This window comes from Lepisosteus platostomus, chromosome 1 (assembly GCF_059453375.1).
Source record: "Lepisosteus platostomus isolate fLepPlt1 chromosome 1, fLepPlt1.hap1, whole genome shotgun sequence".
In the NCBI taxonomy this organism is placed as follows: domain Eukaryota; kingdom Metazoa; phylum Chordata; class Actinopteri; order Semionotiformes; family Lepisosteidae; genus Lepisosteus; species Lepisosteus platostomus.
Window position 1 is genome coordinate 63,970,297 of NC_142611.1, and position 27,533 is coordinate 63,997,829.

At 46.2% G+C, this 27,533-nt stretch overlaps 1 protein-coding gene across 4 annotated transcripts; it reads left to right on the forward strand.

Moving 5' to 3' along the window:
* On the forward strand, positions 1-27,533 carry LOC148678416 (cyclic AMP-dependent transcription factor ATF-7-like). Of its 4 annotated transcripts, none has more exons than XM_088633506.1 (12): positions 1-165; positions 8,803-8,874; positions 13,536-13,632; positions 15,572-15,705; positions 16,453-16,605; positions 17,027-17,184; positions 18,398-18,497; positions 19,317-19,433; positions 19,608-19,757; positions 20,274-20,462; positions 21,850-21,955; positions 22,551-27,533. In XM_088633506.1, the coding sequence occupies exons 2-12, from the start codon at positions 8,827-8,829 to the stop codon at positions 22,778-22,780; spliced, it is 1,482 nt and encodes a 493-aa protein (XP_088489632.1). In that variant the 5' UTR covers positions 1-165; positions 8,803-8,826; the 3' UTR covers positions 22,781-27,533. The 4 variants fall into 4 exon arrangements, with proteins under 4 accessions (XP_088489632.1, XP_088489629.1, XP_088489630.1 ...); XM_088633503.1 differs by having other exon boundaries at positions 56-268; XM_088633504.1 differs by lacking the exon at positions 1-165 and adding an exon at positions 798-941.

A 27,533-nucleotide genomic window follows, 5' to 3' on the forward strand; every position in this document is an offset into this window, starting at 1 on the left:
CGTGTGCCGGTGCAGGAGGAGAAGGCACCAGCAGTGGTGACGGGGGCGGGAGGGGGGAGCGTTGCCGAGACGGACACGGACTTCTCGCGAGGCTTTGGCCAGAGGGGAGAGTGTCGGATTCCAGAGAGCGAGCGCGAGCGAGGGAGAGAGAGTGGGGCTGCTGGGGTGAGTTTGTAAACATTCCGTTACTGGTGTCCACACGACCCCCCCCCCCCCGCCGCCACCCCAGGCTGAGACCGGGAGAAACGGGCGCCGTGAGCGTCGCTGGGTAGGTTTTGTTTTTATTTTTAGTGAGGTGTGCGGGTTAACAGACTTGTTGGCGTGTCTGCGTGAGTGTATTTGTTTTTCTAACACCCCCCCCCACCCGCCTCCTCCTTCTTTTCTCCCCTCCAAGTCGCCACCGACTCACACGCATCCTCCCCTCCGGTCCTGTACTCGACCGCTGCTGCCGGTAGGGGTCTGGAGCGGAGTGTGCGGCCGGGCTGTCACTGAACGGGGGCCGGCTTGCGGGTCCCGTTGGTACCAGTGGGAGATTGGGGCTGTGATCGCCAGTCTGCCAGACTCCTTTACCGAGAGAGGCCTGCTCGGGTGACGCTCGCTCTCCGGACTGGTGGAAAGGGGGAAATTCCAACCCTTCACTGGCAGCTCAGTCGACCAATCAGGACCAACTGTCAGGTTCTGTTGACAGCTCTAGGGCCAATGATCGAGGAGGGCCCTCCTGATTGATTTGTGTGTGACCAATCGGTTTGCACCGAGGGGCGGGTACTGGCGGGAAGGGGCAGGGTCAAGCTAGTCTATGCTTGTTTCTTGTAGACGGCCACAAAGTACGAATCGGTGGTGTTTCGCTATTCTTTTATTATTATAATTTCTTAGTTAAGGATTTGCATGATAAAGTTTTTCCGTATAGTAGATTCAAGACCAGTTCTTAAAGGGACAGCGAAGTAAGTGGTTTGTTACTTTAATCTTCTCTGGGGCAAACTTGTGCAGGGAAGCATGCATTTCGGTGCAGAGAGTGTCACATTTTACAGGAAAGTGCTTCGCATAACAAACGTGCTTTAAAAGTTGATTGGAATTGGATGAGCACGAAGGCAGGTCTGTATTTGGGAAATGTGTTTTAAGACGTAAATAAGCCTGCATCACGTTTAACTTCAGGCAGGAGAGCGATTAATCTTAAAGTTAGAGAAGATGGGCCTGTGCATTGGACTAGGGCTTTGGTCCTAATGTTTTTCTTTTAGAAATCACTTGAAATGAGCTGCCCTCCCCTGTAAATTACTTTTCATAACGCAATTTTAGTTTTCGCTGACTGTTTTTATAGTCTGAGCGAGGTGGAAATCTTTCTATTAACTTGCTACTTGGAGTAACTTGGACGTTTAACGGGATTCATCCGATAGCATATAGCAGCTTTTGATTAGTTGTGAACATGTGAAATCAAGCTGTCGTGCTGTTTTATCATCTAGCTTTTGTAGTTCCTGTTTGATGGGAGGATCAAGTCTGGAGCCTTCACTTAGGCCACGAGAGACGTATATCAATATATCATGTTCTGTTGGTAACAAATTACCAGTCTGTCATTATACTGTATCCATCTATCTGCCTGTCTGTGTGATCCTGTCTCTAGCCTCATCGTTTGTCTGCTCTTCCTGTCTGTATCACTGCAAAACCACACTACCATTACCCACCCATCTACACAAGCAGGCAGCTGGATCTGATCTTTATGTTGTCTGTCTGTGTCCTGTCACTGAGGACAGTGTGTTCTGCTTGGCTATTGTGGACGCCCTGTGGGTTGAGGGCTGCTTAGGGCCTCCCGGAGTCACTGTGCAGGTTAAGGACCTGGCAGACTGATACCCTACCAGCAGCTGCTGTGATTGTGGCGGTGAGGAAGGCTGCAAGTACATTGAAGCCATGGATTAAGAGCGAGAAAGATGTGGAGCTTGAACTGGACTTGGGTCTCCTGACTGTCTTGTCTGGGGAGCGGGAAAAGGAACTCCTTTAACGATTCTAAGAGTTTGATATAAACGCCCACGCATAACCATGGCCATCCTCCCCTACCCGAAAATAGAACCACTGTCATAACTGGTGAGTTGTTTTTTTGGTCTCTCGGGCACGTAGGAGATGCAAGATGTAAACTGACTCAAAACAAAAGAGGTAAACTACACTTCCACGTCCTGTTTGTTGCCAGCTGGCTTCGTTGTGGAAATAAAATCGCTAACATTCCAGACAACACTCCTTCACCTCTGCACTTAAAATGTGAAAACAATCATTAAGAAGACCAGGGGTAGTTTTTTTTTTATGGGGTGGGGGGAGGGTGTTACAATTCTCAATTGAGCCCCCCACCATCCCAAATTACGGTTTAACAGGACTCCTAAGAGTATCTCCAGGCTGGAGGACAGTAAATATCGAATGTAAAGAATGTGCTCTGCTCCTCAGAAGTTGTTAAAAGCCTTTTTCTGGCATAGTGCCAGCTGGTATTGTCCAACCATCTTTTTAATCCGGAGAATGTGAGCTGTGTGTGCTTTTTTATGTTGTTTTATCAGTCCTTGTTATTTTAACTCGAAAACTGAAATTTTGAAGTTGTCATTGCCCAAATTCAGAATCCATGTGTCCATCCCTTTCCTATCTGCTTCATCCTGTTCAGGTTTGTGGAAGTGCTGGAGCCTATCCCGGCATGCAGCAGGCACAAGAGGGGATGCACCCTGGATGGGACACGACACAAGTCCATCGCAGGACACACACACTCACGCTAGGCCAAATTTCCCAGACAGGCAGCACCCCCTGTTCGGAATTGGACCCAGGGCCCCAGCAGTGCTAAGCATCGTCATGCCTAGAGCAGAATCTGCCTCCAGAATCCTGTTGGCATTCTTTCTCCATAGTAAAAGCCAATATTTTCAAGCCTATTTCTCTAGTAGTTGGTGTGGCCATATTTTGTTCTTTTTGCAGCGGCAGCTGTTAGTGTGAGTGAGGTGCTGGCAGCGATGCGAACCCGTGTGGGAAGAGACGTGAAAGAGCACACCTTCAAGGCGTGTGGCCTAGGAGAGAAGCTGCTCTAGTGAAATCGCACACCTCTGATTACAGCAGCTGCCGTGGGCTTGAACTGTGCTCTTTCGTATTGGACCTCAGTGAAAGCAATATACTCTTCACTACTTCACAGTCAGTTATATCTACCCTGAATGTGTGATGTGTAGTCTCTGTTCTTGGAGAACCCCAATCCAGTAGGGTTTATAGGTCACCTTTCGTCATTTCTGATTCAGTTTCTAAAGAGGTTATTGATCAGCTGGACAATTAATTTGAACTCTGTTGTTTGGAATCTTACGGCTATTCAGAGTTGTTCCAGGTGATAGAAGTCATCTGCTTAATTGATCACGAATGTCTTGTTCTGAGTCTTTAGAACCCGCGCGTGTCTCTAAAGAGTAGGAAGGGTAGGAACGTGGTCCAGTGGTTAGCCTTGCTGCTGCTTAGCGCTGGGTCCCCGGGTTCACATCCGGACCTGGGGTGCTAGCTGCGATGCATTTGTATGTCCTCGCTGTGTTTCCTCTGGGTGCTGATGTTTCCTCCTACAGTCTGAAGACATGCTGGTATTGTTCCAATTTTAGTGTATGTGCTGCCAAAGAGGTGCTGATAGGTTAGTTGGGTTTTGGGAAAATTGTGAATTTGTGTGTACCCTGTGATAGACTGGTGTCCCATCCAGGGTGTACCCTGCCCTGTGCCCACTGTTTGCTGGATAGGCTCTGGCACTCCCATGACCGCGTATTGCATAAAAAGGTTCTAAAATGGATGGATGGATTTTAATGGTTATGTGTGAAACATTCTGGCTTGGATTCTTCTAGGATCCTTCCTCAGGAGACCTCTAAGAGGAAATGCACACACAAGACATTTTCAGGCGACATAAGGAAGTTTCTGCACGTGTTCCAGCCTACTGCAGTCCACACCTTTGGAAAAACCAGCAGATTAGTTATGCTAAGTAAGATCTTTTTTTTGTGTAGCTGGAAAGTTTGAAAACCAGAGTTACTGGAGCCCTTCTACCCCTGCTTTCAGACTCCAGATCTGTTTTGCTTCTAGATCCTCGATTTCTGAGTTCAGGTGATTGTGCATACCAGTGATCACTACCTCCTGACAGGCGGGATGTTGGAGGAGATGTGGTGCACACATGCTTTTGTCCTTATACAACTTATACATGCCAATTCACCTCACTCTTACTGGAGAGCAGATTGCTGGTTGTCTGTTTAACAGTCCCTACTCACAAGTGACAAATGCAGAGAGAGAATGATTGAGGATGTAGCTCTTGAATCTTTCTAGTAAGTAAAAGGGAACATTAAGTGTGAGCATTCGTAGTGGACAAGGGTGTTTGCAATAGTCAATTACTGAGACCTGCTTGACGTTAGATGCACTTTCATGTTTTTCTTTTACTAAGGTTTTCCTTGCAGAAGGAAAGTGTTGACCTGCATTTTCCAAACACATTTGATATCCCGGTGGCTTTGGTTTGGAGACCTCAGGACACAGTCATTAAGCATCATAGACAAACTGTACAGTATGGAGCTCTAACAGTGAGGGGCTGAACACACTATGTTTTCACACTTTAGTGCAGCAGAATTTAATGCTGCAGCCCAGAACTCTTAACACTGAGGAAATGAGCATCCTGCAGCTTGGTATTGTATCAGACCTACTGAACGCACTGCAACTTGACACTCTTAAGCACGTGGCTACTGAACACATTGTAGCCCAGCACTCCATTCTGTTAGCTACTGAACACACTACAGCCCAGCACACCATCCACCACAGAACTAATGAACGCACTGTAGCCCAGCACTCCATTTTGTGAGCTACTGAACACACTACAGCCCAGCACACCATCCACCACAGAACTAATGAACACATTACAGCCCAGCGCTCTTGCACTAAGCTACTGAACACACTGCAGGCCATCTTTTCTTTCTTTTTTTTCCTTCTTCCTTCCCCTTGTTCCCATCTCTCTGGCTCCCTCCCTCCCTGTAGCGAGCAGAGTTCCAGCTCATTCCTGGCGAGAACACGATCTATTAATACAGACTGTTTAGTCAGTTTCCTAGCAGGCTGTCTCAAACACTGGGAGCCAGGGTGGCGGACCGCAGCCGGGTCTGTGCAGTGCAGGGGAGCGACCGTGCAGGGCTGTGAAGATACACCTGCTGACCAGGAGTGATCCAAGTTTACATGAGAGGACTTTAACCAGGACTGGGTTAAAATTACATTGTACATTTCTGAAGAAAATGTTGTGAAATGAAAACTATAATAACACTTCAGCGACTTTTACATTTGATTTTAGATGTTGGGAGGCATACTGTAATTACTGTTTTATTTTGTTGAAGCAGTGACCCCCCGTTACTTAATCAACTTCTCATTTCTTCTCCAGATACAGACAGTTTCCATACCACCCCTCCTTCCCCTCCGTTTCCTGGAACAAATTTAAATTCTTGCCATCGTTAAGTGTGTTGTGTCTAAATAGAACAGCAGGTTCCTTTTACCAGATTTGGGTGCCCTTTTGGCATGGATGTGCTTGGTGTTTCATTCTGTTTAGGTCCTAATACTCTGGGACAAGTGGAGCTTTGGCTGGTTCTTGGGGGTGTTTAGTTTGTCATGGCTGTAGAATGTAGCTACTGTAGTTCTCACTGCTCCCAGTTGTGCTCTCTTTACAGCATAACAGCAGTGCTGTTCCTACATTTTGGGGGTGGTAATGAGTGCATTTCAAACCACAGTGTAAAAAAACTACCACACACACGGTGGTATGTACAGCCTCCAATTTACATCTCGTAAGTTTCAACGTCATTTTTGCCGTCATTTGTCTTGAGCTCCAGAATGAGGCAGTTAAACTTCCGGCGATGTGAAAGCAGCCCTATTACATTATAAACATGCTTTAGACCAAGTGGTGAACTACATTAAATTAAAATGTTTTCATGAAAACTGACACATTCAAGGCAATGTTTTTTTAGATACTTGATCTTAAGTTTTGCAAATTAAAAGAGCAGCCTGCCAAACAGCTAATATATAGTCATATTTATTTTCAAAGTGTGCAGAAGTGCTCTGTCATTTACATTGTAGTGATTTTGTGGTAAATTTAATCTAAAAGAAAAGTTCTAGCAGGTCTTGTATTTTTGTAGGACTTGCTGCACCATAACCAGTGCCGTCATCGAACAGCTGATTTGAATGAGTGTCATTGAACTGTATTCAATATATCAACTTTGAGATGGATTTTCTGACAAATACTACTTGTTAACTCCGCATGCAGATCACCTTGGAACATTTCTGGGGTGAAATGTCTGCTGCACAACCTGTACTTATTCATTCGTATGTCATGCTGAATCTCATTGAGAAACTTATCGATGGGACAGGTTTATTACCCATCTCTTGGCTAGTTCAATATCCCTTGGAAAAGGAAACAGTTTGACGCTCTGCTGATGGGATCCCCTGTTTTGTGTCACCTTTATGTTTTGAACAGCCAAACGCTTGACAGTAAGGAATCATTTAAAATATATACATAAGTTCAAAAAAGAATTAATGCTGTTAGGAAGCCGTGTTTCTCATTTAATTACAGTCACTAGTGAGCCACAGGGACTTTTGCTTCCCAATTCACACGGACTCTCACTCTCACACTCACCCATGGCCAGACTAGCAGTTTCTTGTCTGCCAGCAACAGCATGGCAACCAAGTACTTTCACAAAGTTCTGCAATATCATTTATTTAATTTATTTTGTTACCAAGATTTAATACCCTGAGAAACTGGGACTGTAGTTCCCCTTTAATTGAAGAGGTGTATACAAAGATCGTAGGACCGTGGACTTGATAGGCCTGGAAGCATCCTAATATAGTTGCCGGGCAGCACATGTACATTTGCATGCTCTAAGTGTGTTGCTGACATGCGGGTTCCCTGCCACTTGGCCACTTCGCTCACGTGTTTTCAGATCTTGAGCAATGCCTCCTCACACCGGGTTGCTGGGGGTGGCTGATGAAACTTTAATGCTCTCTTTCCCTCCTCCTGGTAGTGATTTAAATTTAATAACCCTTTATTTAAAAAAAAATAATTGCTGTTTTTCTCAAGTGGAGCATTTCAGGTTTAAGAAGACCCGTTTGAAAACGGGAATAAGAATGCGGGGGTGCAGGAAAGGAGAAGAGTCATTTTTGTAAAGCGCCAGAGATGCTGAGCCAGCGGTAGTGCGTCATGGCAGAGATCCAGAGTTGTAACCTACAAACTCCATTGGCTTCTGGATATTTAATAAGATGTGCACGCTGGCGGATCTGGGATATTGATTTATAATGCCACGATCTCCAATCGCAGTCAACTGGATCTAAAAGCTGAGGTCTGTAACAGGTTTTATAGTAACTACAGCTCCATAAAACCTATAAAAGCTACAGCCCATCAGGTTTTATAGGCAGAAGATCACATTCATCTTGGCTAATTAAGCCAGTTATAACCTCAATTAAGTAATTAGAATGGAGTCTGGTAATCCATGGCCTTGAAATCCCTGTTCTAAACAAAAGAAAAAATACAAAAAGCTGAATTCTGTTTTTAAAATGTTTTTAGAGCATTTCAATATAGAAGAGGAGGTCATTTTCTGGATTGTCATGGAAATCAACATTGTACTTGGTGATAGAGGAAGGCTGGTTAGAGCTGAGAGAGGGAGGCAGGCAGGCAGGCCGGGTGGGCCAGTGGTTAGAGCTGAGAGAGGGAGGGACGCAGGCTGTGTGGGCCAGCAGTTAGAGGTGAGAGAGAGAGGGAGGCAGGCTGTGTGGGCCCGCAGTTAGAGGTGAGAGAGAGAGGGAGGCAGGCTGTGTGGGCCCGCAGTTAGAGGTGAGAGAGAGAGGGAGGCAGGCTGTGTGGGCCAGCAGTTAGAGGTGAGACAGGGAGGGAGGCAGGCAGGCTGTGTGGGCCAGCAGTTAGAGGTGAGACAGGGAGGGAGGCAGGCAGGCTGTGTGGGCCAGCAGTTAGAGGTGAGACAGGGAGGGAGGCAGGCAGGCTGTGTGGGCCAGCAGTTAGAGGTGAGACAGGGAGGGAGGCAGGCTGTGTGGGCCAGCAGTTAGAGGTGAGACAGGGAGGGAGGCAGGCAGGCTGTGGGGGCCAGCAGTTAGAGGTGAGACAGGGAGGGAGGCAGGCAGGCTGTGTGGGCCAGCAGTTAGAGGTGAGACAGGGAGGGAGGCAGGCAGGCTGTGTGGGCCAGCAGTTAGAGGTGAGACAGGGAGGGAGGCAGGCAGGCCAGGTGGGCCAGCGGTTAGAGCTGAGAGAGAGAGGGAGGGAGGGAGGCAGGCCGGGTGGGCCAGCGGTTAGAGCTGAGAGAGAGAGAGAGAGGGAGGGAGGGAGGGAGGGAGGGAGGCAGGCCGGGTGGGCCAGCAGTTAGAGCTGAGAGAGAGAGGGAGGGAGGGAGGCAGGCCGGGTGGGCCAGCAGTTAGAGCTGAGAGATGCTAGGTTGAGTACTGACTGAGGCTACTGGTTAGAGCTGGTAAACTGAGGGAGCTGGAGGCAGTGTGAGCTGCTGGCTTGAGGTGAGGGACTGGGAGCCAGTGACCGTGTAACAGTGCCCGCTGAGGTGTTAACGAGCTCTTGGCTGGGCACGTCAGCGGGCTGCAGCTGGTGCTGATTGGCTGGCGAAGGTGCGTAGCGGGAGGGGAGCATCACCAGGGAGACCTCGACAGCAGCCTTTTCTTCCCGCTGGTTTATTTTTACACACTGCCTCCTCTCTGTGCGGCTGCCGGTACAACTTGAGGCATCTCCATACTTTGTCACAACAGTGTCTCAGGCTGGGTTTTTTATTTAATACAAAAATGTTCTCTTCTCCTTTCCCCCAGTTACACTGCAGTCTGCTTGCAAGAATGGGGGACGACCGGCCTTTCGTGTGCAATGCCCCTGGTTGTGGGCAGGTAAGTGTGCTTCTTTTTCACTTTCTTTTCCTGATTAATAGTTATGATAAGTGTTTTCATTGTCACTAATTACGCTACTGATAGTGACCTTGGAGTCAGTGTGTGGTACAGCAGGCATATGAGTCTCACTCCTGATTCTGAAACTGGAGCAAATTCTGGCCTGGGGTTCGGTTCTGGCTCTCCGTAGTAGTCTTCATCTTGGGCTTATAGAGATCAAACTAATAATTGATTTTCAGTGGATACGTTTTGTGGGTTTTGTTGTTTCAGAGCTTAAAGTGTTGTGGTGGTGGGTGCTACTGCCTGCATTAGTGCATTTTCCTTGGATGATGGATTTCTAAAGCAGTTGTACTGCATCCTTTTTTGTATTCTTTGTAACCATGTTAAAGCTCAGCGGAAGAAAATCAAAATACACTCAACTTCTGCTGCAGGGCCTGAGTCCTGCCTTTCTTGCAGACGGCAAGCTATCTGACAAAGGTCAGCTCAGATACGGCTGATTAAATGCTTTTAGACTTGGAACTTGTTGTCGATCACAACCAGTTTTTTTTGTCGGTGCACGTACTAAACATTTTTTTAACACCTGTGCGCTGTCAGTAAAAAAAGTTGTCAAAGGTCATGACTGCAAGAGCTAGCAGGGTTGCTGTTGAAAGAATCTGCCCTGCACGCAAACCTTTTTTTCCTGTTACTTTGCTCATAGCTGATGGCTTTAGAACTCTTCGTTTGCTTGAGTTGTGGTGAAACAAAATCAGCCATGAAGCCAGACGGACACTATAGATATTAGTTCAGAACAGTAGCCTATGCTTTTAAATCAATTTTCCTGCCATTGCGGGTGTTAGGAGTAAACTGCCCAGCTGTGCTTCTGAAGCAGATTGCCAAGGGTCCTGCAAGAGATGACTGGACAAGATTTATGGATCAATAAGATACTAGAAAGCAAATGAGCCAGACAGGCCAAGTGACCTCTCCTGGTTTGTAAAGCTTTCTAATGTTTTCTACATCGGGGTTTCCTGAGACGGTGTTAAGTGATGGTAGACTCTGGTGTGTCATTAACTGACATGTGAAGACTAATTGGTGATAGACTTCCCACTTTTATCTTTGCCCACCTGAGTTAAGAATGAGCTCTGTCTCTTACTGAGCGGATGGAAAAGCTCTTCTGGGTTGTGCAGCTATCGCTGCTGTGTTTTAGTGCTTTCTAAAAATACCCCCCCACACACACACACACTTCAGTGTTTACACTTTCTCGCTTGCAGAACTGTAGCTCATGTTGTGCCAGAAATAGCCTGGAGATGTGCAAGTGTGGTGCGCGCCTGCTCCCCTCCTCTTCCTCGCTTGCTGTGCTTCTTCAGTTTAACCTGCAGCCTGTCTTCTCAGCCAAGGGGGGCCTTTGTGTCAGTTTCCAGCCCTGGTTGATACCCCTGAAATGACCTTAAAACACAACAAGAAACAGTTAGGTGCATTCTTGACATCACCTACTGTAGTAGGATTTACATTGCTGTGATTTTAGATTACTTACCAGATTTCAGTGCCTTCTGACTTAATTATTCTAGTTCATTTTAACATGGGAGTTTGCCATTGTTTAGACAAAAATGCCATTGATTATTATTTGCATGGGAAGGCATATGTTTAAGATGTACAGTACCCTCCATGCGTATTGGGACAGTGAAGTCAAAATTGCCATTTTGCTGTATGCTCAAAACGATTTGGATTTGAGGTGACTGAGGCAAAAGTACAGCATGTCACCGTTTATTTCTGGGTGTTTCAGCGCTTGTGTGTGATACCATTTTAGAATAATAGTACTTTTTATGGTCAATACCCCTATTTTAGCTGAGTAAAAGTATTGGGACAATTGGTCGCCAGGTTTTTCTTATCAGGTTGATGTTTCCTGTTGCACCGATTCTGCACATTAAAGAGCTGTGAGTGTGTAGTGTTGATTTAGCCTTCACTCTTCCCCTTGCTGTCGGCCTTTAGAGGCTGTTGGCCTAAACCAACATGAAGACCAGAGAGCTGTCTGTGAAAGAAAGCAAGCAATTTGGATGCTGAAAGAAAAGAAGAATTCAACCAGAACCACAGCACAGAAACTGGGCATAGCAAAATCAGCAATCTGGAATATCTTGAAATGGAAAAGAACACTGTTGTGCTTAGCAAAAAGCAACAACCGGGTCAGCCAGGGAAAACAACTGCAGTTGATGATAGAAAAATTATCAGAGCTGTGACGAAAAACTCTAAAACAACTGTTGATGAAATTGCCAGCAATCTCCACTGTGCAGGGGTGAGAGTATCACAATCTACTTTTCCCAGCAGACTTCAACAGCAGGATTATAAAGGCTGCACCACAAGATGCAAACCTCTCATCAGCACCCAAAATAGAAAGGCCAGGTTACAATTTGCTGGAAAGTACAGAGAGGAGCCAGTAGAGTTCTGGAACAAAGTGCTGTAGACAGATGGGACAGATGGGACAGATGTCTACGAGAGTGATGGCAAGGTGCAAGTGTGGAGACCGGAACAAAGGGCAGACGATCCGAAGCCCACAGTCCCACTTCCCTGTGAGCGTGCTGGAGGTGGTGTGGGGGCTTGGGCATGCAGGCCGCCCCTGGAACTGTCTCACTCGCCTTTATTGACGACGTAACCAGTGATTGTAGCGGCAGAATGACTTCACAACTGTGTAGAAACATCCTGTCTGCCTGTGACAAAAAACTGCCTCCACACTCATTGGCCTGCACTTCCTCACGCAGCACGACAGTGACCCAAAACACACTGCCGACGCCACCAAGGAGATCATCAGGAGAGAAACAGAGGAGAGTCTTAGACTGGCCATGTCAGGCTCCCCATTCAAATCCAATCAAGCGTACATTTCACTTGCGGAACTGAAGTCCAAAAGCCCCTAAAACAAACAGCAAAGGCTTGGCAAAGCATCTCGAATCAACACACCCGGAGTTTGGTGATGTCACTAGTGTTGCAGGATTGATGCAGTTATTGTGTCCAAAGGATTTGTAACTAAATACTAAGTTTTATACTGCTTTGAGTTAATTTGTCCCAATATGTACGCTCACCTAAAATGGGGGAATGGACCACAAAAAGTGGTATTCTTCTAAAACTGTACAACATAGAAGCACAGAAATACCCAGAAATAAAAGGTAGCACGCTGTACTTGCCCCATAGTCATCTTTATAATTAATAACAGGGAATCTTAAGCAGGATCCGAGTTACTTATTAGTAATAAGTGATTAATTTCAATTCCATCCATCAGAAGGTAAGATAGATTTTGCTCAAAGGCCCTCAGTGTGAATTTTGCAGGTAGTTGGGCTTTGGCTGAGTAGTTCCAGAATAGCCCCTTCAAGATTCACCCAGATTGATAAGAGTGTTTGAAGACCTCAGAGAGCTGGTGTCCTTGCTGAATTCTTGTCAGTGCTGAGTCCCTTTCAAGGAACAGATTGATACATCTTTCTATCAAACGCCCCCCTTCACCCCCAAAATAAAACGGAGATGACCTCAGCACAGCATTGGACTTTGTTAAGGAACTTCTTTACTGGGGAAGCAGGGATCAGAGTCTGCTGTTACAGAAAACGTCCCTGATTTCCGATTTGTGATTGTGGTTAGCATTACTGTCTTGCAGCGCTGAGGCTCTGGGTTCAATTCCAGACCTTGGATGCTGTCTGCATGGAGCTTGTATGTTCTCCCTGTGTTCCTGTGAGCTTCCTTTGGGTGTTTTCCTCCCACCATCCAAAAACATTGCTGGTGGGTTAATTGGCTTCTGGGGAAAAATTAGCTCTAATGTGAGTGTGTGTGACTCTCTGGCCTACAATGTACCAGTGTTCTGTCCTGAACCAATAGGTTCCAGCTCCCCTGAGACCCTGAATTATCAGAAGCAGTTAGAAAATGGATGGATGGGTGTATTTTAATACAATAATAGTCAAGAAACTGTTTGTTAGAATCTGGTCGTGTTTGGGCATTTCTATGATATCCGAATCATATGATCTCCGGAAGACCTTTATGGATCATGACTGGAAGAAGGTTCAAAGGAGCAGATGTGGACTTCCAGTGCCCTCCTGGGGGATTCTTGATCCAGTATTGTCTGTTCTTTGTTTCTAAAACATTATAACACTCACTTTGTCAGATGCCCTAATAATGTTTGGAAGTGCATTCCAGTTTCCAGGTGCATAGACACAGAAGCAGGGGACAAGCCATTTCAAACTTGGGAAGTCATAAGTAAGATTTTCCAATTCAATTCTGGACTTGAAGCCAGGGAATTGACTCACGAAGAGAAGTAATATGACCATTGGACTGTACTTATGTTGTTAATGCTTAGAACAGTTACAAATGAGCCCATCTGGTGTGTTTGGCTCCAAGTAGGTAATTGATCTGTGGGCTTTATCAGCAGGTTTCTTGGAAGAAGCCAAGGTATCGGCTTCAACAACATAGTTGGGCAGCTTGTTACAGACTCCCGCAACCCCGATAATGATTCTAGTTTCAGACTTTTGAAGAAGCTTTGGGTCAAAGGCAGTCATAGAAACCACGGGAAAGGGGACATGACAGCAAGCCAAGCATACATGAAATTTCACAGATGTGGACTTTCGCTAAAATGAGCACTGCTTTTGCCCTGCTGTTCAGCGCAGTGCTTTAATTAGATTTTTAAGTTTTGTTTTTGCCATCGCCCTGATGTCTTGCAGAGGTTTACAAACGAAGACCACCTGGCTGTCCACAAACACAAGCACGAGATGACCCTGAAGTTCGGTCCTGCCAGAACAGATTCTGTCATCATTGCAGGTGAGTTAAAGTGGGTTGGGGGCACTGGAGAGAGGCAGCTGGGCTGCGGATGACGCACATCTTTTCCCCACTGTTGTATTTATTCCATATATTAGTATAACTTTTCATCCGCAAAGGGTATTGTTATAATCATGTACATTTATTATTTGCTGATGATTAATTGCATTGATATAGCCCCTTTCATCCCAATGAGTCCCAAGTGCTTCACACAAAGAGAGAGATGCACCACGTCTGCCACTGAAGTACTGAAGTGTGTCCCACCTGGGTGTCCGCCTGGGGTAGCCCCTCTGCACAGCCTCTCGGGGCAGGAGAGAGAAGTTGTCGCACCTTCTGAATGAAGGCTTAACTAGGGAGAACAGACTGGAATTTAGCCAGGACGCTGGGATTAACACTCCTACTCTTCTGAATAGTGCCATGGCGACCTTTTTAAACTTTTTAAAATTTATTTAATTAACAGTTTTCATGTCAATTATATAGAGGTGTAGCTTTTTTATTCCCCTAAAACTAAAAAACTAAAGAAACTATTCTTTAGTTTACAATTACATTTTTTAGAGCTGTTTACGTTGTGCTGACAGAGACGTGATCAAATACAGAAACATTTTCCCTTCAAATGTACTGGTGTCATGGCAGACTTGTCTAATGATTTGTTTAATCATTTTGAAAAACACAATGACGCAGTAAGATTTACACAGAAATATTACAGCATTTTCCTTCACATAGTGAAATCAGGTCTTAATGGGGACGTCGTTTTTTTCATTTGTTAAAGGTTTCTGACTGTAGATTGAGAATGTTATCTTCTCTCATTCACAGTATCAGTCCACTGTTCAGTTGCTGTAGGTTCTCTAATGCACCATTTTCATATGAGTGCTTTTTAACTAGCAGCTAGATGAACTCTCAATATACAGTATATCTGCCTTTTGGTTTAATGTCGATCACCCAAAAAGTTTCCCAAATACTTAACTGAGAATTCAAAAGATATACTTAAGTTTGCTAACTTATTAAAGGTTATGTGTATAAACTGCCAATGCCACTGTATCCATGGGCAGGTCCATAATATGTGAGAGATATTTGCTACCTGCTCTCAGTATAACCTCCAACACTGTGTTCACCCACTTATAGGGAACGTCAGCTGGGTTTAGACCGTAGTGAGAGAGGTTAGTTTTGCCCTTCTCATGATGTATTGTTGCAGTAGAAATCTTACTCGATATTAGAGGAACAGCACATTCATGCTTTTAGTTAAGTGTCTGTGCTTGGATGAGGAGAAAATAGCGCAGAGCTGCCACCTGTGGGATTCTGACTTAGAGAGCCTCTAAGTCTAACTGCCCCTTTTCTTTAACTTGTATTTTGGGGCTGATTTAAAAAAAAGAATCAAGATTATGAGCAGAAGACTCTCCCTATATGTAACCCTGTGGAGCTTTGCCCTGGGGACCTGTCATGACCCAGAAGTCAAGTCCACGCCTCAGTTTGCCTTCTCAGGCAGCAGTATGGAGCAGTGACAGGGGCCCTGGTCTCAGCACTGGAAAGCTCTGGATTCAGGTCCCAGGTGGTCAAACGGCTGTCGTACCTTGCTCAAGTGGACATCACTCGGATTCCTCCCAGTATAATGCCCAGCGGTGTAAATGGGTACAGCAGTTGTTTTGGATAAAAGTGTTAGCCAAATAGTAAACCAGGTGTCTCCGTTCCCTATACTGGGATGTTAGTTTGACAACTGTGGTCCAGAGGTCTAGGAGAAAAGAGCAGCCTTCAGATCCACCAACAGGCTGAGCTGATTGGTGCTGAAGGGTGAATAACATCATGTCAGTGGTGTTCTCGCCTCTTACAGTCTGAATAGTTAACTACAATCTGTATTACTGAACAATTGGAAAATTAAGTGATCTAACTGTATATCTCTCTCATGGCCTAAAGGCTGTTCCCATACCGTCTTCTTCTGCCTCCCCAGACCAGACCCCCACTCCCACGCGTTTCCTGAAGAACTGCGAGGAGGTGGGGCTCTTCAACGAGCTGGCCAGCTCCTTCGAGCAGGAGTTCCGCAAGGTCGTGGAGGACGAGGAGGACAAGCGTGGCAAGCCCCTGGTGAGGCGGGCAGCGGCGGGGGGCGGGGGGGGGTACTGTTTATTCACCCCCTTTTGTTTTTTCAAAACTCCCTTCCTCATTGATCCACCGCTGTTATAGCTCCTGGTCTGTTTTGATTGGTGTCAGCGGCTGCATACTCCGAGTTTGAAAGCAGTTCCAGTCAGTGCCATGCCACAGAGACAAATGGGAATCTGATTTCTCTGAAAGTGACTGAAGGATCGAAAGTTTTTTAAAATGGGGTTGTCAGGAGAACTGCATGGTCCCGCTTGCAAAAGTGATAGCATTGGAGGGCTGGCTGAGCTCTTTGGCCCAGACGTTGCTGGGTTGAACCTAGGTCATGTCACTAGACTGCTGTTCCCCTACTGTGATTTCCCAAGTGGCATCAATCCTATACAAGCTCAAGAGGGAGTGAAGTATGCTTCCTCTGATGTTTTCTCTTGTAAGAGCTGTTGTCTTTTGTCATGCCTCATTCTCTCCTGAGATGGAATGGGGATTGTCATTGGGCAGTTATGTAATAAGTATTTGGTGATTCTAGATTTTGATATTGAATAAAGTGCAGGGATGGAAAGCCAGAGAGGAAGATCTACATCCAGGGGTTAACTAGTTCAGGGGGGTCCTTTGTCCTTTATAAATAACATTTAAATCAGTAAATGAAAATTCACTCCCATAAACCCCGTAAAGTTACGTAAACTTTGCCAATAGATTTTGCCAAGTTTGTGAGCGTCGATTATTTTTCTTTGAGTACAGCTGGCCAGCTCCCAGCCTGGTGCCCTGGACATGACTTTGACGCCCCCTTCAGAGGTTAAAGTCAAAGAGGAGGAGCCTGTGGAGGTTGACTCCTCTCCTCCGAGCAGTCCTGACAGTATGTCCTCCAGCATGTCTGACTACAAGGAGCCGCAGGTGAGAGAGGTTTGACCGTTCGTCTTCGGCCATGTTCTTCCCCTAGTTTTGCAGTCGGGCTTACAGAGGCTTGTCTTACTTCCAGATCAGCATTGACTCTGGAAATAACATTACACACAAACCAAGCTAAAACAGCAAACGTGGTGGTACCTGGTAGTTAAGCCTTGCGCATTGTACAGGACCTCCTTGAGCAACTGCGAAGGTGGGTAGTGGTAAAATCCATGATCCAGTATATTTTAGCTACACAGGAGTTACGCAGAAAAGATGAATTATTAGACTTAACCCTACATGGGTCCACCATTGTGTTTGCTTGTGGGCTGGAGAGAGGTTAGCGATGCTGTGTGGTGTTTGATTGCATGAAACTGCAAGGCAATTGACTACAGCGTAACCTTACTACATTGCCTTTGTCCACTCTCCCTAGGAGAATCCCCCCAAGCCGGCAGTCAGTTCTGCCCCCACCCCCACCATCGTGCGTCCAGGCTCGCTGCCCCTGCACCTGGGCTACGAGGCCCTGCAGCCCACCCTGCCTTCGCCCACCTCTGTCATCACACAGGCGCCCCCCTCCAATCGGCAGCTCGGGTCAGTGCTCCAGGCGTCTTCTGCTTATCGTGCCCAGTGCTAAGTCAGGGAACCGCTAAACATCGGACAGACATTGGCAGCAAGGCGGTATTGGCTTTAGAAATGCAGGCAGCATACAAAAGGAAAACTGTATTTCTGTATCTTTGTCTCTTCATGGCAGTATATAAAAGTCTGATTACAAAAGCAATTGCATTTGGGATTCCCTAAGTGGCAGTGCGCAGCCATACGAGTGCCTACAGGAGGTAGGGCCAGGAGTAGAAGGCCAGACCAGACTCTCTTGGCTCCTATCAAATCTGCAACTTCTGCAGCTTGCCAGGCACCTGCAGGCGTGCAGTGGCGCCAGATGGCGCTAGCTCCCTGTCACGCATGGTGGAGCTAGTGGAGCTAGTGGCCTGCCAGATGGCAAGTGGCAGGCGAGCGTGTTGGAGGAGTGCGTCCACTCCACGCATCATTCTCTCCAGAATCGTTTGCGGAGAGCCACGTGAAAAGAAAACAGTTTGCAATTCCTGTCTGGGTGGGTATGTAATAAGAAAATTAAAAAAGTGTTCATGAAAAGCCAGTCTCTCTGGACCGCTGGTGAGCTCATTTTCTTTTGTACGGAGAGTGCAGTTTGCTCACTATTTTTGCGGACAAGAGTAACATGTTCATGAAGGAGACAGCTTGCGGGCGTAACAGGCTCAGTGAACTGAAAGAGCTACAGAAGGGAAGTCTCCCCTCTGAAATCCAGACAGTACCGAGCTCTGCCATAGCAGAGCACCGGTGTCTTGGTGTAGGGGAGTTATCCTCTGACCAGGGAGAGGCGGTGTGCGTGCTTGGGGCCCGTGAATGACAGGGATTGAATCCTGACAAGGGCAAGGAAGAGCTGTGCTCTTTATATGTTTCGAGTCCCACGGTGGCAAGAAAACAAGCAAAAGGAAAACTTGATAACTTGCTACTAATGTGTGCCTTAATGTTGTCTTATTATTCAGTTTGTTCTATCTTTTTTCCAGTTGTGCAGTAGCCTTGACACATTCTTCATTCAATGATACGTCTGCATTACTGCCTGTAATCAGGGCCACTCCCTCAGACTGTAACCTGTCTCTCATTCCTCCCTCTCTCTTGCCCTTGCTCCCTCTCTCTTTTTCTCCCTGTTTTTGGTCACCTATGACTTTTCTATTGCTTTCTCCTTTCCATTCTATGTATCTCTTTCCTGGCTTTCTCTCACCCTCTCCAGGTCTCCCACGGGCCCCTACCCAGTACTGATGCACCTACCCAATGGTCAGGCAGTGCCAGTCCTTCCTGGGCCCCCTGTGCAGATGCCCTCGGTCATTTCTGTAAGTGTCCTGGGCAGCGGCAGCTGTCTGCATACCTTAGTTCCCTGACACGGCAACACACTAAGAGTATGGTGCTGTATAAGATAAACCTTGAACTGGGACTGAAGAACTACACAGTTTGCAAATGAAGGAATGAAGGGAAACTGTCTGGCTCATCCAGCTTTTTTGGCTGTGGTTGTCGCTTTCACAGCATTGATGGCAGCTTGTTTCACTCTTCCTCAACCCTTTGTGTACAGAACGCATTAAGTTGTAAATGCGCAACCCCATACTTCATATCGTATGGTTTTTGTTTCGCTGTTACGTCTGCACCTGTCATGACAGGCCATTTATGCCTGGAAATGTATCTGGTCGCTCTTCTCTGGGCTGCAGAGGATTTTGTTTGCAACATGATGACCAAATTGTACTTTTTAGATTTAATAAATTGTACAATTATAGCTTCATAAGCTTCATTATATGAAGTATATATATATACAGTATATAATTATAGCTTCATTATAGCTTTATAACGTTCTGATAGCCATTTTTTTAGGTAAATAACGTGTCAGCATAACTACTATGTTTCTCGGAGACGTGGGGATAAAGGGCCTTCCTGACGTAAGATCAAGGAATCCATCATCCAGGAATCAGTCACAGTCTGCATATCCTGGGTTTCGACCCCAGCTGTCATTCCTGCTGGCTGTAGCTAATGTTAGATACCATGATTTGTGGCATTGAAGATTAGATGACTGGAATGCATTACAAACCATATCATTTGACTGTGGTTTTAACTTTAAACTGATGTGGTAATAATGCTGTGTCTGTATCTGTGTGGCTGTGCAGCTGGCCAGGCCGGTGTCTATGGTGCCCAACATTCCTGGGATCCCCGGCCCTCCCCTGGGTAGTAGCAGTGGCTCATCCTCACCCTCCGGCCACATCCAGCACTCCGAGGCCAAGATGGTGAGCAGCTCAACTGCAGCAACCTAGGGGCGGTGGATTCCAATGTAACCTTGCGTTTGTGATAACGAATTCAGAATAGTCAGCTCCCTCATACCAGCTTGTCTGGACGTATTGCAGCTCCATTCTTTGTTATTTTCAGTGTTACTCTTGGATCTCTCTGTAACTTGTCCCCAGAGGCTGAAGGCGGCGCTGTCCCAGCAAGCCCCCATGGCCCCGAACGGAGGGGGCATGGCCATGGGTTCCAGCCCCATGGTTCCCCAGAGACAGGAGCAGAGCCAGCTTTTAGTGCAGCACCCTGATGCGCCATCTCCTGCACAGCCTCAGGTAGAGGGCACACGCTGTACATTCACCCAATACACACAGAACCTGGCTCACTGCACAGCCTCAGCTAGAGAGCACACTCTGTACATTCACCCAGTACACACAGAACCTGGAGCATTGCACAAGCTTAATGAAAGTATCATAAAAGATACACTTGCCCAGTACACACACACACTGGAGCACTGCACAGGTGTACTGAGAGTAACACACACACGGTACATACACACTGGAGTACCCTAACGTGCCTTCTGTCACACAGTCATTGGCACACCAACAGGCAGTGTACTGTACCCTCTCTCTGTAACTCTACACGCAGCTTCTTGTGTATGTGCTGCAACACAGTCTTCACCTCCTCTGCACATCCTCAGGTATCGCAGTGCCCTTGGCTCAGTAGACACACACCAGACACACCTTATAACTGTCTCGCACAACACTGCAGATCCTTGAGACCTTCTGTCCTGCTTCCAGGTGGGCTGACCCTCACTCACTCCGTTCTGTCCACCCCCCCCCCCCATGCAGGTGTCCCCCGCCCAGCCCACAGGTGGGCGCCGGCGGCGGGCAGCGGATGACGACCCCGACGAGAGGAGGCAGCGCTTCCTGGAGAGAAACCGGGCTGCTGCTTCCCGCTGCCGCCAGAAACGCAAATTGTGGGTCAACTCCTTGGAGAAGAAGGCGGAGGAGCTGACCTCCATGAACGTCTCTCTGTCTGTGAGTCTGGCCCCCTTTCCCCTTTGAACATAGTGTGGGGGGGGAGTTTTGTCAAGTGATGTCTTTTAGCAAAAGGTTTTGTGCTAGAGTGTTTTCACTTTCCTGAAGCGGTTAAGTGAGGTTTAACCACAAATCAGAAGGAGTTAGTGACGCTATTTCTATGGATTATTTTTTATGCATTATTGTTACATGTATATACCTGTGTGTGAACGGTACATTGCAATCCTGTCTCAGGCTAACTACATAATTGCTTATAGATATTAATTCTCCTGAGCTATTATATTTAGGAAACTAACTCTAGCTACAAGTAAATGCACACTAAATCTAATTCATTGTTCTAAATCTAATTTAACCTGGCTTCCATCCACTTTCTAACCACTTCTTCCAATACAGGGTTGGGGGGGTAGCTGCAGCCTATCCGGGCAAGCAGCAGACACAAGACAGGGTACACCCTGGACAGGACACAGTCCATCGCAGGGCCGACAGACACAGATGCACATGCTCACACCAGGGCCAATTTTCCCAGAAGCCAATGAACCTGCCAGCATGTCTTCAGGCTGTTGGAGGAAACCCACACAAAAATGGGGAGAACATACAAACTCCATGCAGATAGCACCCCAGGGAGTGAACCCAGGGCCCCAGCATTGTGAGCAGTGCTAGCCACTTCTCCACTGTGCTGCCCTTAATCTTGACTTTATTTAGTTAATTCCTATGGGTAAAGCCTCCCGCTTTAAGTCGCTGGTCAAAGTTTATGCCCTTGGGGTCCTGAACCTTACATACTTTCATTTGTCTTATGGTGAAAATGTTCCTTTATATGTCATTTCCCTACCAGTTGCAACTTTCTGGTCCTTAACCCCGATGTATAATGGGGACCGCCAGTACTAGCAACTAAAGAGCACAGTGAGTGCATTGGTCTCCTCCTTTGTAAGGTTTGTTAAGGTGCGCTCACACCACATGCAGCATGGGTTCACAGGTTCTTCCTTCCAGTAGTGATTGGATGAGAACGTATTAATATTCATGCCCAATCGTCAGTGGGACAACGATTAACAACTGACCAAACTGGAACAGTGTTCCCTCTGCAGTGAACGTAAAATTGTTTGACTTGTGTGTCTAAGAACTAAATATTAAAGCAGTTTCATGAAAATGCCTTGTTAATGGGAAAGTTAAACAATTGCTCCTTTAACATACTTTTCTTCATGGATATTTTCTAAATAGGATTTCTACTGCTGCTTTTACTACTATTAAAACTGTAGTTCTAATCTAAAATAACCAACAAAAACCTGATTTCAGTATAGTCTGAGTTACAGTGACAGCCTGTTAGTCTCAATGCAATCGGAGTGTGCTTACGCTGCGATTAATTAGCCATGTTCCGTTTTCTTTGCATCAGAATGAGGTGTCGTTGTTGCGGAATGAAGTGGCCCATCTAAAGCAACTGCTCTTGGCTCACAAGGACTGCCCTGTCACCACCCTACAAAAGAAGAATGCTTACTTAGGTGAGAGAGGCAGGAGATGAGCTGGATTTTGTTGTGATGTGAGGTCAGGGGTGTTGTTGTGGTCTTCTGACCTCACTGCCCCTGTCTGGGGTTGTCCTTCCCCTTGTCCTGGAGAGCCTACGTCTAGTTAAGTTTTCATAGGTCATCTGTTTCTGAATCCTGGGAACACCTGTAAGTTATTGATGCATTAAGCAAGCCATGTATTATTTTAGGAGATCACTGGTGCTTTAGGGCTGAGAGGCACGAAGGCTTAAATGCTCTCAAAATAAGTTAATTCAACAAATCACCTGCTTAGCTGATCACATTGTTCCAAACCTTTGAAACCTGGTGATTTCGTCGTAATCTGTAAAACCTGCTGGATTGAGGCTCTCCAGTACCAGTATAGAACACCTCTGACCTGTGTAATTATTATAATTCATATACGGCATTCTACAACTTGAAATAGATTTTGCGTAATCTTCAGAGAAACTAACAGATGATGATAAACTGTCTATAAGTATGTGAATGCCTGCCTGTCCTTTGGTTTGTCAGATTTTTTATTCTTCTGGCTGTCCTTTCCAGTGAGCTCACTGTGTCCATTTTTCTGTCCGTCCAGTGGGAGAGGAGAGCCCTAAGGACCCCTCGGAGCCTACAGGCTCCCCTGCCCCGGTCATCCAGCACAGCTCTCTGTCCTCCAGCCCAGCTGCTCAACCCAATGGGCTGAGTGCACGCGCCGCGGCCGAGGCGGTGGCCATGTCTGTGCTGGCGGGCATGGGCAGCCAGCGGGCCGAGCCTAACCCCGCCCACGTCATCATGGCCCCACAGTCGCAGCCTGCTGCCAGATGATGACCGCAGCCCTGCTGATAACATCAGAGCCTAGAACTAACCAATGGCCAGAGACCTGAGGAGGGCTAGAGGGTAGAGGAAGTGCCCAGATGATTTTTTTTTCCTCACTATCCCTCCTCTGCTCTCCACCTTACACCCCAGTGCTGTAACATCCTATCCCATCCCTGGCCTGGAGCACAGCGGCAACTGGGAATGAACTGGGACAACTGTGGAGATTCCTGTTAGTGTTGCCATAAACATCTGGGACTGGACTCTTTATCCCTCCTACTGATCCCCGACCTCTGACCCCTCCTCACCTGTTCTTACTAGACCGTACAGCTGTATCACTCCCCCTGCGCAGCATGTACCGAACATCGTACTGTTATACATGGTTCCGCAGGCGCACATACACAAGTTTTTTGTCTGATTTGCTGCGGATCTTCCCTTTCTTGTCTCCCGTGATGCCGGTACCATCGCAAACCTTCACAGACTGTTCATGTCCCAGGCATTGTGTACGTAACTCCGAAATGCAGATTGCCCTTCAGCATCTGGCACCTCTTACAGCACACAGCATCCCTGTTTTTTATTGCAGGAGTCCTTCCAAAATGAGGTGCTATGTTTTGTTGTTTAGTGTTTGTTTCTCTTTATTTACTATGCAGGACGTTGCCATTAACAGCCACCACCGCTGCCACCTCTTTTGTCTTCAGTTACAGCTGTTCTAGCCAAGCTCCTCGTAAGCTGCAGACTGGGCAGTCCTCGTGTTCTGAAGGGTTGGGTTGACAATCGGATTTGTTCTGTGCAAGGAAGGATTGAAGACCAGAAGAAATGAATACAAAAAAATACATCACAGATGGGGATCTTAAGCACTGGGCAGCTCCCTGCATGCACACGCTGGAGCCGAGTGTAACGTGCTCTCGTTGTCGTTGGCACACACCTCACTGCCTCCTCTCCATTAAGAAACCCCAGCCTGGGGCGTGCAGGGGGGAGGAGGAGAAGGCAGACTCGCAGATCCTTGGGTCCTCCTGTGTCTTGGAAGTCGTTGTGGTGAACCATGACCTGACTTTTAAGAAAAGCGTTTTTCTTAACTGATCAAAACGGTTTAATTTACTTCCTTTTTTACCCTGTTAACCGTTTTTAACCCTGTTTAATCCTGGCTCCCTGAGAGAGACGACAATCTCCTGTTTTTGATTCTTACCCTGATCCCTTACCAGTGGTTTCACAGACCACTAATCTTGAACAAAGTAATATTATTCCGCGTAAACTAATTTAGGAGTATAGCTAATCTTGGTCCGTTGAACCAGCCCTTAACTTAATATTGCCGTAGTCTAATTGTGTACGGTTACTGGGTTCTCTCTGGCCTCTTTGAGGGTTTGAAGTTCTTTGCTATGGCTGCACAGGGCCAGGAGTAGTGACCTGCAGTGGCTGTGGACAGATGCGGGAGATTTGTGCTGGTGCCGGGGGAGGAACAGCCGTGTCACAGTGCACATGTGTATGCATCTTGAGATGAACGGTTACAGCCAGTCAGCACAAGTGCCCAGGGATTTTGTTTTCTTTTGTGATCAATGCGCTGCCTCCCTGTGGTCATTTTTTTTGTTTGTTTTCTACCTGATGACATGCGTGAATGTACAGTTTGGTTCTTTGTTGTTCTTACTTTTTTAATTTAGAATTACCCATTATCTTTTTGTTCCACGTGCTGAATCTGGAATAGCCAGTTGAGTGTGTTTCGGGACCTTGACCTCTGTGACTGCACACAGGGTAGTGCATGCAGACTCCTCCCACCCGCTCACGTTCCAGCTACTTGTCCTTATCACATTGCAGACAGCACAGTACCGTACCTTGGGCTCAGTACAGACTGGAGGGGAGGCATGTCCCTCACCCACAACACAGTACCGCACCTTGGGCTCAGTACAGACTGGAGGGGAGGCACGTCCCTCACCCACAGCACAGTACCGTACCTTGGGCTCAGTACAGACTGGAGGGGAGGCATGACCCTCACACACAGCACAGCCCCGAACCAGTGGTTTGGTACAGATTGGAGGGGAAGCTTGTTCCTCACAGATAGCGCTGCTTGCCTGCAATCACTCAGGAGTCCGCAGGGCTAGCCGTGTCACTGAGGAGCCCAGGCCAAATGATCCCACCCACAGCTAAATGTGCGCTGCTGTGTGAGGAATCCCGGTCACAGAGTCCCAGCTAGTGATGTACGGTAGTCCAGGGTTGAGCCCGCGATCATAAAACTCAGCCTGTGCTCAAGATAGTGCCTTTACCAGTTATGCCCCTCAGGAGGCCCCTTCATGTCTTTATGGACTGCAAGTTATATATACACACAGGGTTCAGATAAGTGGCAAGCAGGATTTTATTAAATCCAAGGCTCTTTTGCCTGCAGCTGAACTGTTGTAAACCTGCTTTCACCCCCCCGGACTTCAGTGTCAGAGATCAGCTTTAGCACACAAATGTTTTACTTCCTTAGGTCTTTTTTGCAGACTAGATTATGAAGATTGTTTGAGCCCCCTGTGTAGATGTACATAAATACACAAGAGAGGCATTAAAAACGCAACGCATGCAATCATTTTCCACTTCAATGCCTTTTGGTATAGAAACACGGAGCCTTGCCATTTCTGCATCCATACTGATGGTATGGATATCTCTGTCTGGCCTTCTCTGATGCACAGTGCCCAGTGTGCCTGGGATACTGGGCACTGGTGTGTTTGTGCTTGCTGCGTTTCCTTCTTGGCTTTGGGTTTTCCACGTTGAGGCTGCTCAGTGTGGCTGATGACCGTACTATTCTATAGACCAATGCAGTTCAGGTGCAGGCTTCTCTGCACTGCATATTTGCTATGTTTTAGCCAAGGGAGCAGAGCTACTCTGTGTCGCCACTCCCCCCTCCACACCGTTAACATTGACAGTGGCCCCCAGCATCACCTCTGCATCAGCTGTATAAAAAAAAATGTTTCGCCTTAAAATGTAAAATCACACGTGTGCCTGTTGATCCTGTCAGTCTTGAGAGACCAGGCTATAGCCCTTTGGAGTGGCAAGAATGGGTTAATAGCTTGCTCCTATTATACCAGTTGAAGTCAATCTAATCGGATTTCATCCCTCGCCTTTTTTTTTGGTGCTTGAAACGTTTCCCAGCAATGTTTAAAAAGGACCACAGCCACTGTTGCTGTTCTTCATTGTCATCAATGTCTGCTAGCTGGCATGTTTCAGCAGGGTTTAGTGACACAGGGCGTTATTTTACAAGCCTGGTATTTGCCTGAGTCCGTAGGGGTTTTAAAACAAGTTTTAAAATGAAGAAAATGTTGCAGCTGTCAAAGCACTTAGTTTGAAATGGCATTTATGTACCTTTCCACTGTAGGCCTGGCATTTTAACAATTACTGCGGAGTTGCAATAGGCCCCCAGCAGATCAGACAATAGTAAAACAATACTGCTTTACTTAAGCATTTTCTAGCTCATCATTTAGATGCTGACATAGTGGTACAGTTAGTAAAAATAATTTGATCCTAGTTTATTTCTTCCTTCCCCCTTCCCTCAGTTCGAGAAAGAGTCCACTCAGTGGTTTTTGAGCTTAGTTCTGTGGAGGTTCAGAATGAGAAATACATCAAAAAATGTTTTGGTTGTAGTCCAGAAGGTTGTTAGTGCCTGAATTATTGTGGCACAAGATATTAGTGTGACATTGTTCTGCTGGTTTAACTACTTTAAGTAGTGTGTTTGTATGGCTTAGGTTAAAAAATGTATATCTCTGTCTGGGAAAAAAATGGCACATTCATCTGAAATATATTCAGATTTTTTGTTAGACTTTTTTGGTTTCAAATTTTAAGAAGTCCTTGTACCTCTGCCACTTCTTATACTTGATTTGCCCTGCTACAAGTAGAAGTCAAGCTTTTCTGTGCCTCGCACTTTGTGCTTGTGAATCAAGGATGAGTTGGTTCCTGCTCAAATGCGTTTGCCGTTGGACTGGCATTGCTGTTCCCCAAATCTCCCTTGTCTGGAGTGCCCCCTTCCCCCCACTGACAACTACACATGGGACAGTAGTCACTGGCACCCCATCTGTTCCCTGAAACCTCTGTATTGTAGTCTTGGAAAAAATGAGAAAAACAAAGAATATTTCATTCAGCTTTCATATTAGCAACTGTCATTGGCACTTTTATTTTTATTTGCTTTTGTTAGGATGATACCAACACACTTAGAATAAAATGCTTTGCTGATGTATTTTTGGTTAAGATAGAACTGCATTTTTTAAAAGATGAACTTGCAATTAATTTGTTAATTTCCTAGGTTCATAATGTATCTGTGACTGTTAAATTGTAATTATTTTTAAATACTAATAAGTCTTTTGATGTTTTTTTCTTGGCCCGTTGGGTTCTGCAGGCAGTCGTGACCTTCTCTTTCACAAGTCTGTGTTGCCCTGTGATACACTTCAATATCTTATTTATTATGCAATTAATTTCAAGGGAGAACAAAAACCCAAGAGGTTTTCGGGCGTATTGATGCCCAACAAGTTTGTAATACTGTATATACCCCCCAATCAACCCCCCATTACATTAATAATCAGAAAAATTTAATAATTGATGCAAATACCATCTAATATACTGTTAGTGTACAAAACTATTTTGTGTGTAAGTGGCTTTCCCCCCTGTCTGGTCTTGTAATTTTAGACATTTTCAATGTATTGTACATATGTGTACTATATATATCTTTTTTTCTCATGTATGCTGAAGTGAAATACTATCAACACTTACCGTGCTGCAGTTTTAATTAAAAGAGAAGAAAAAACAA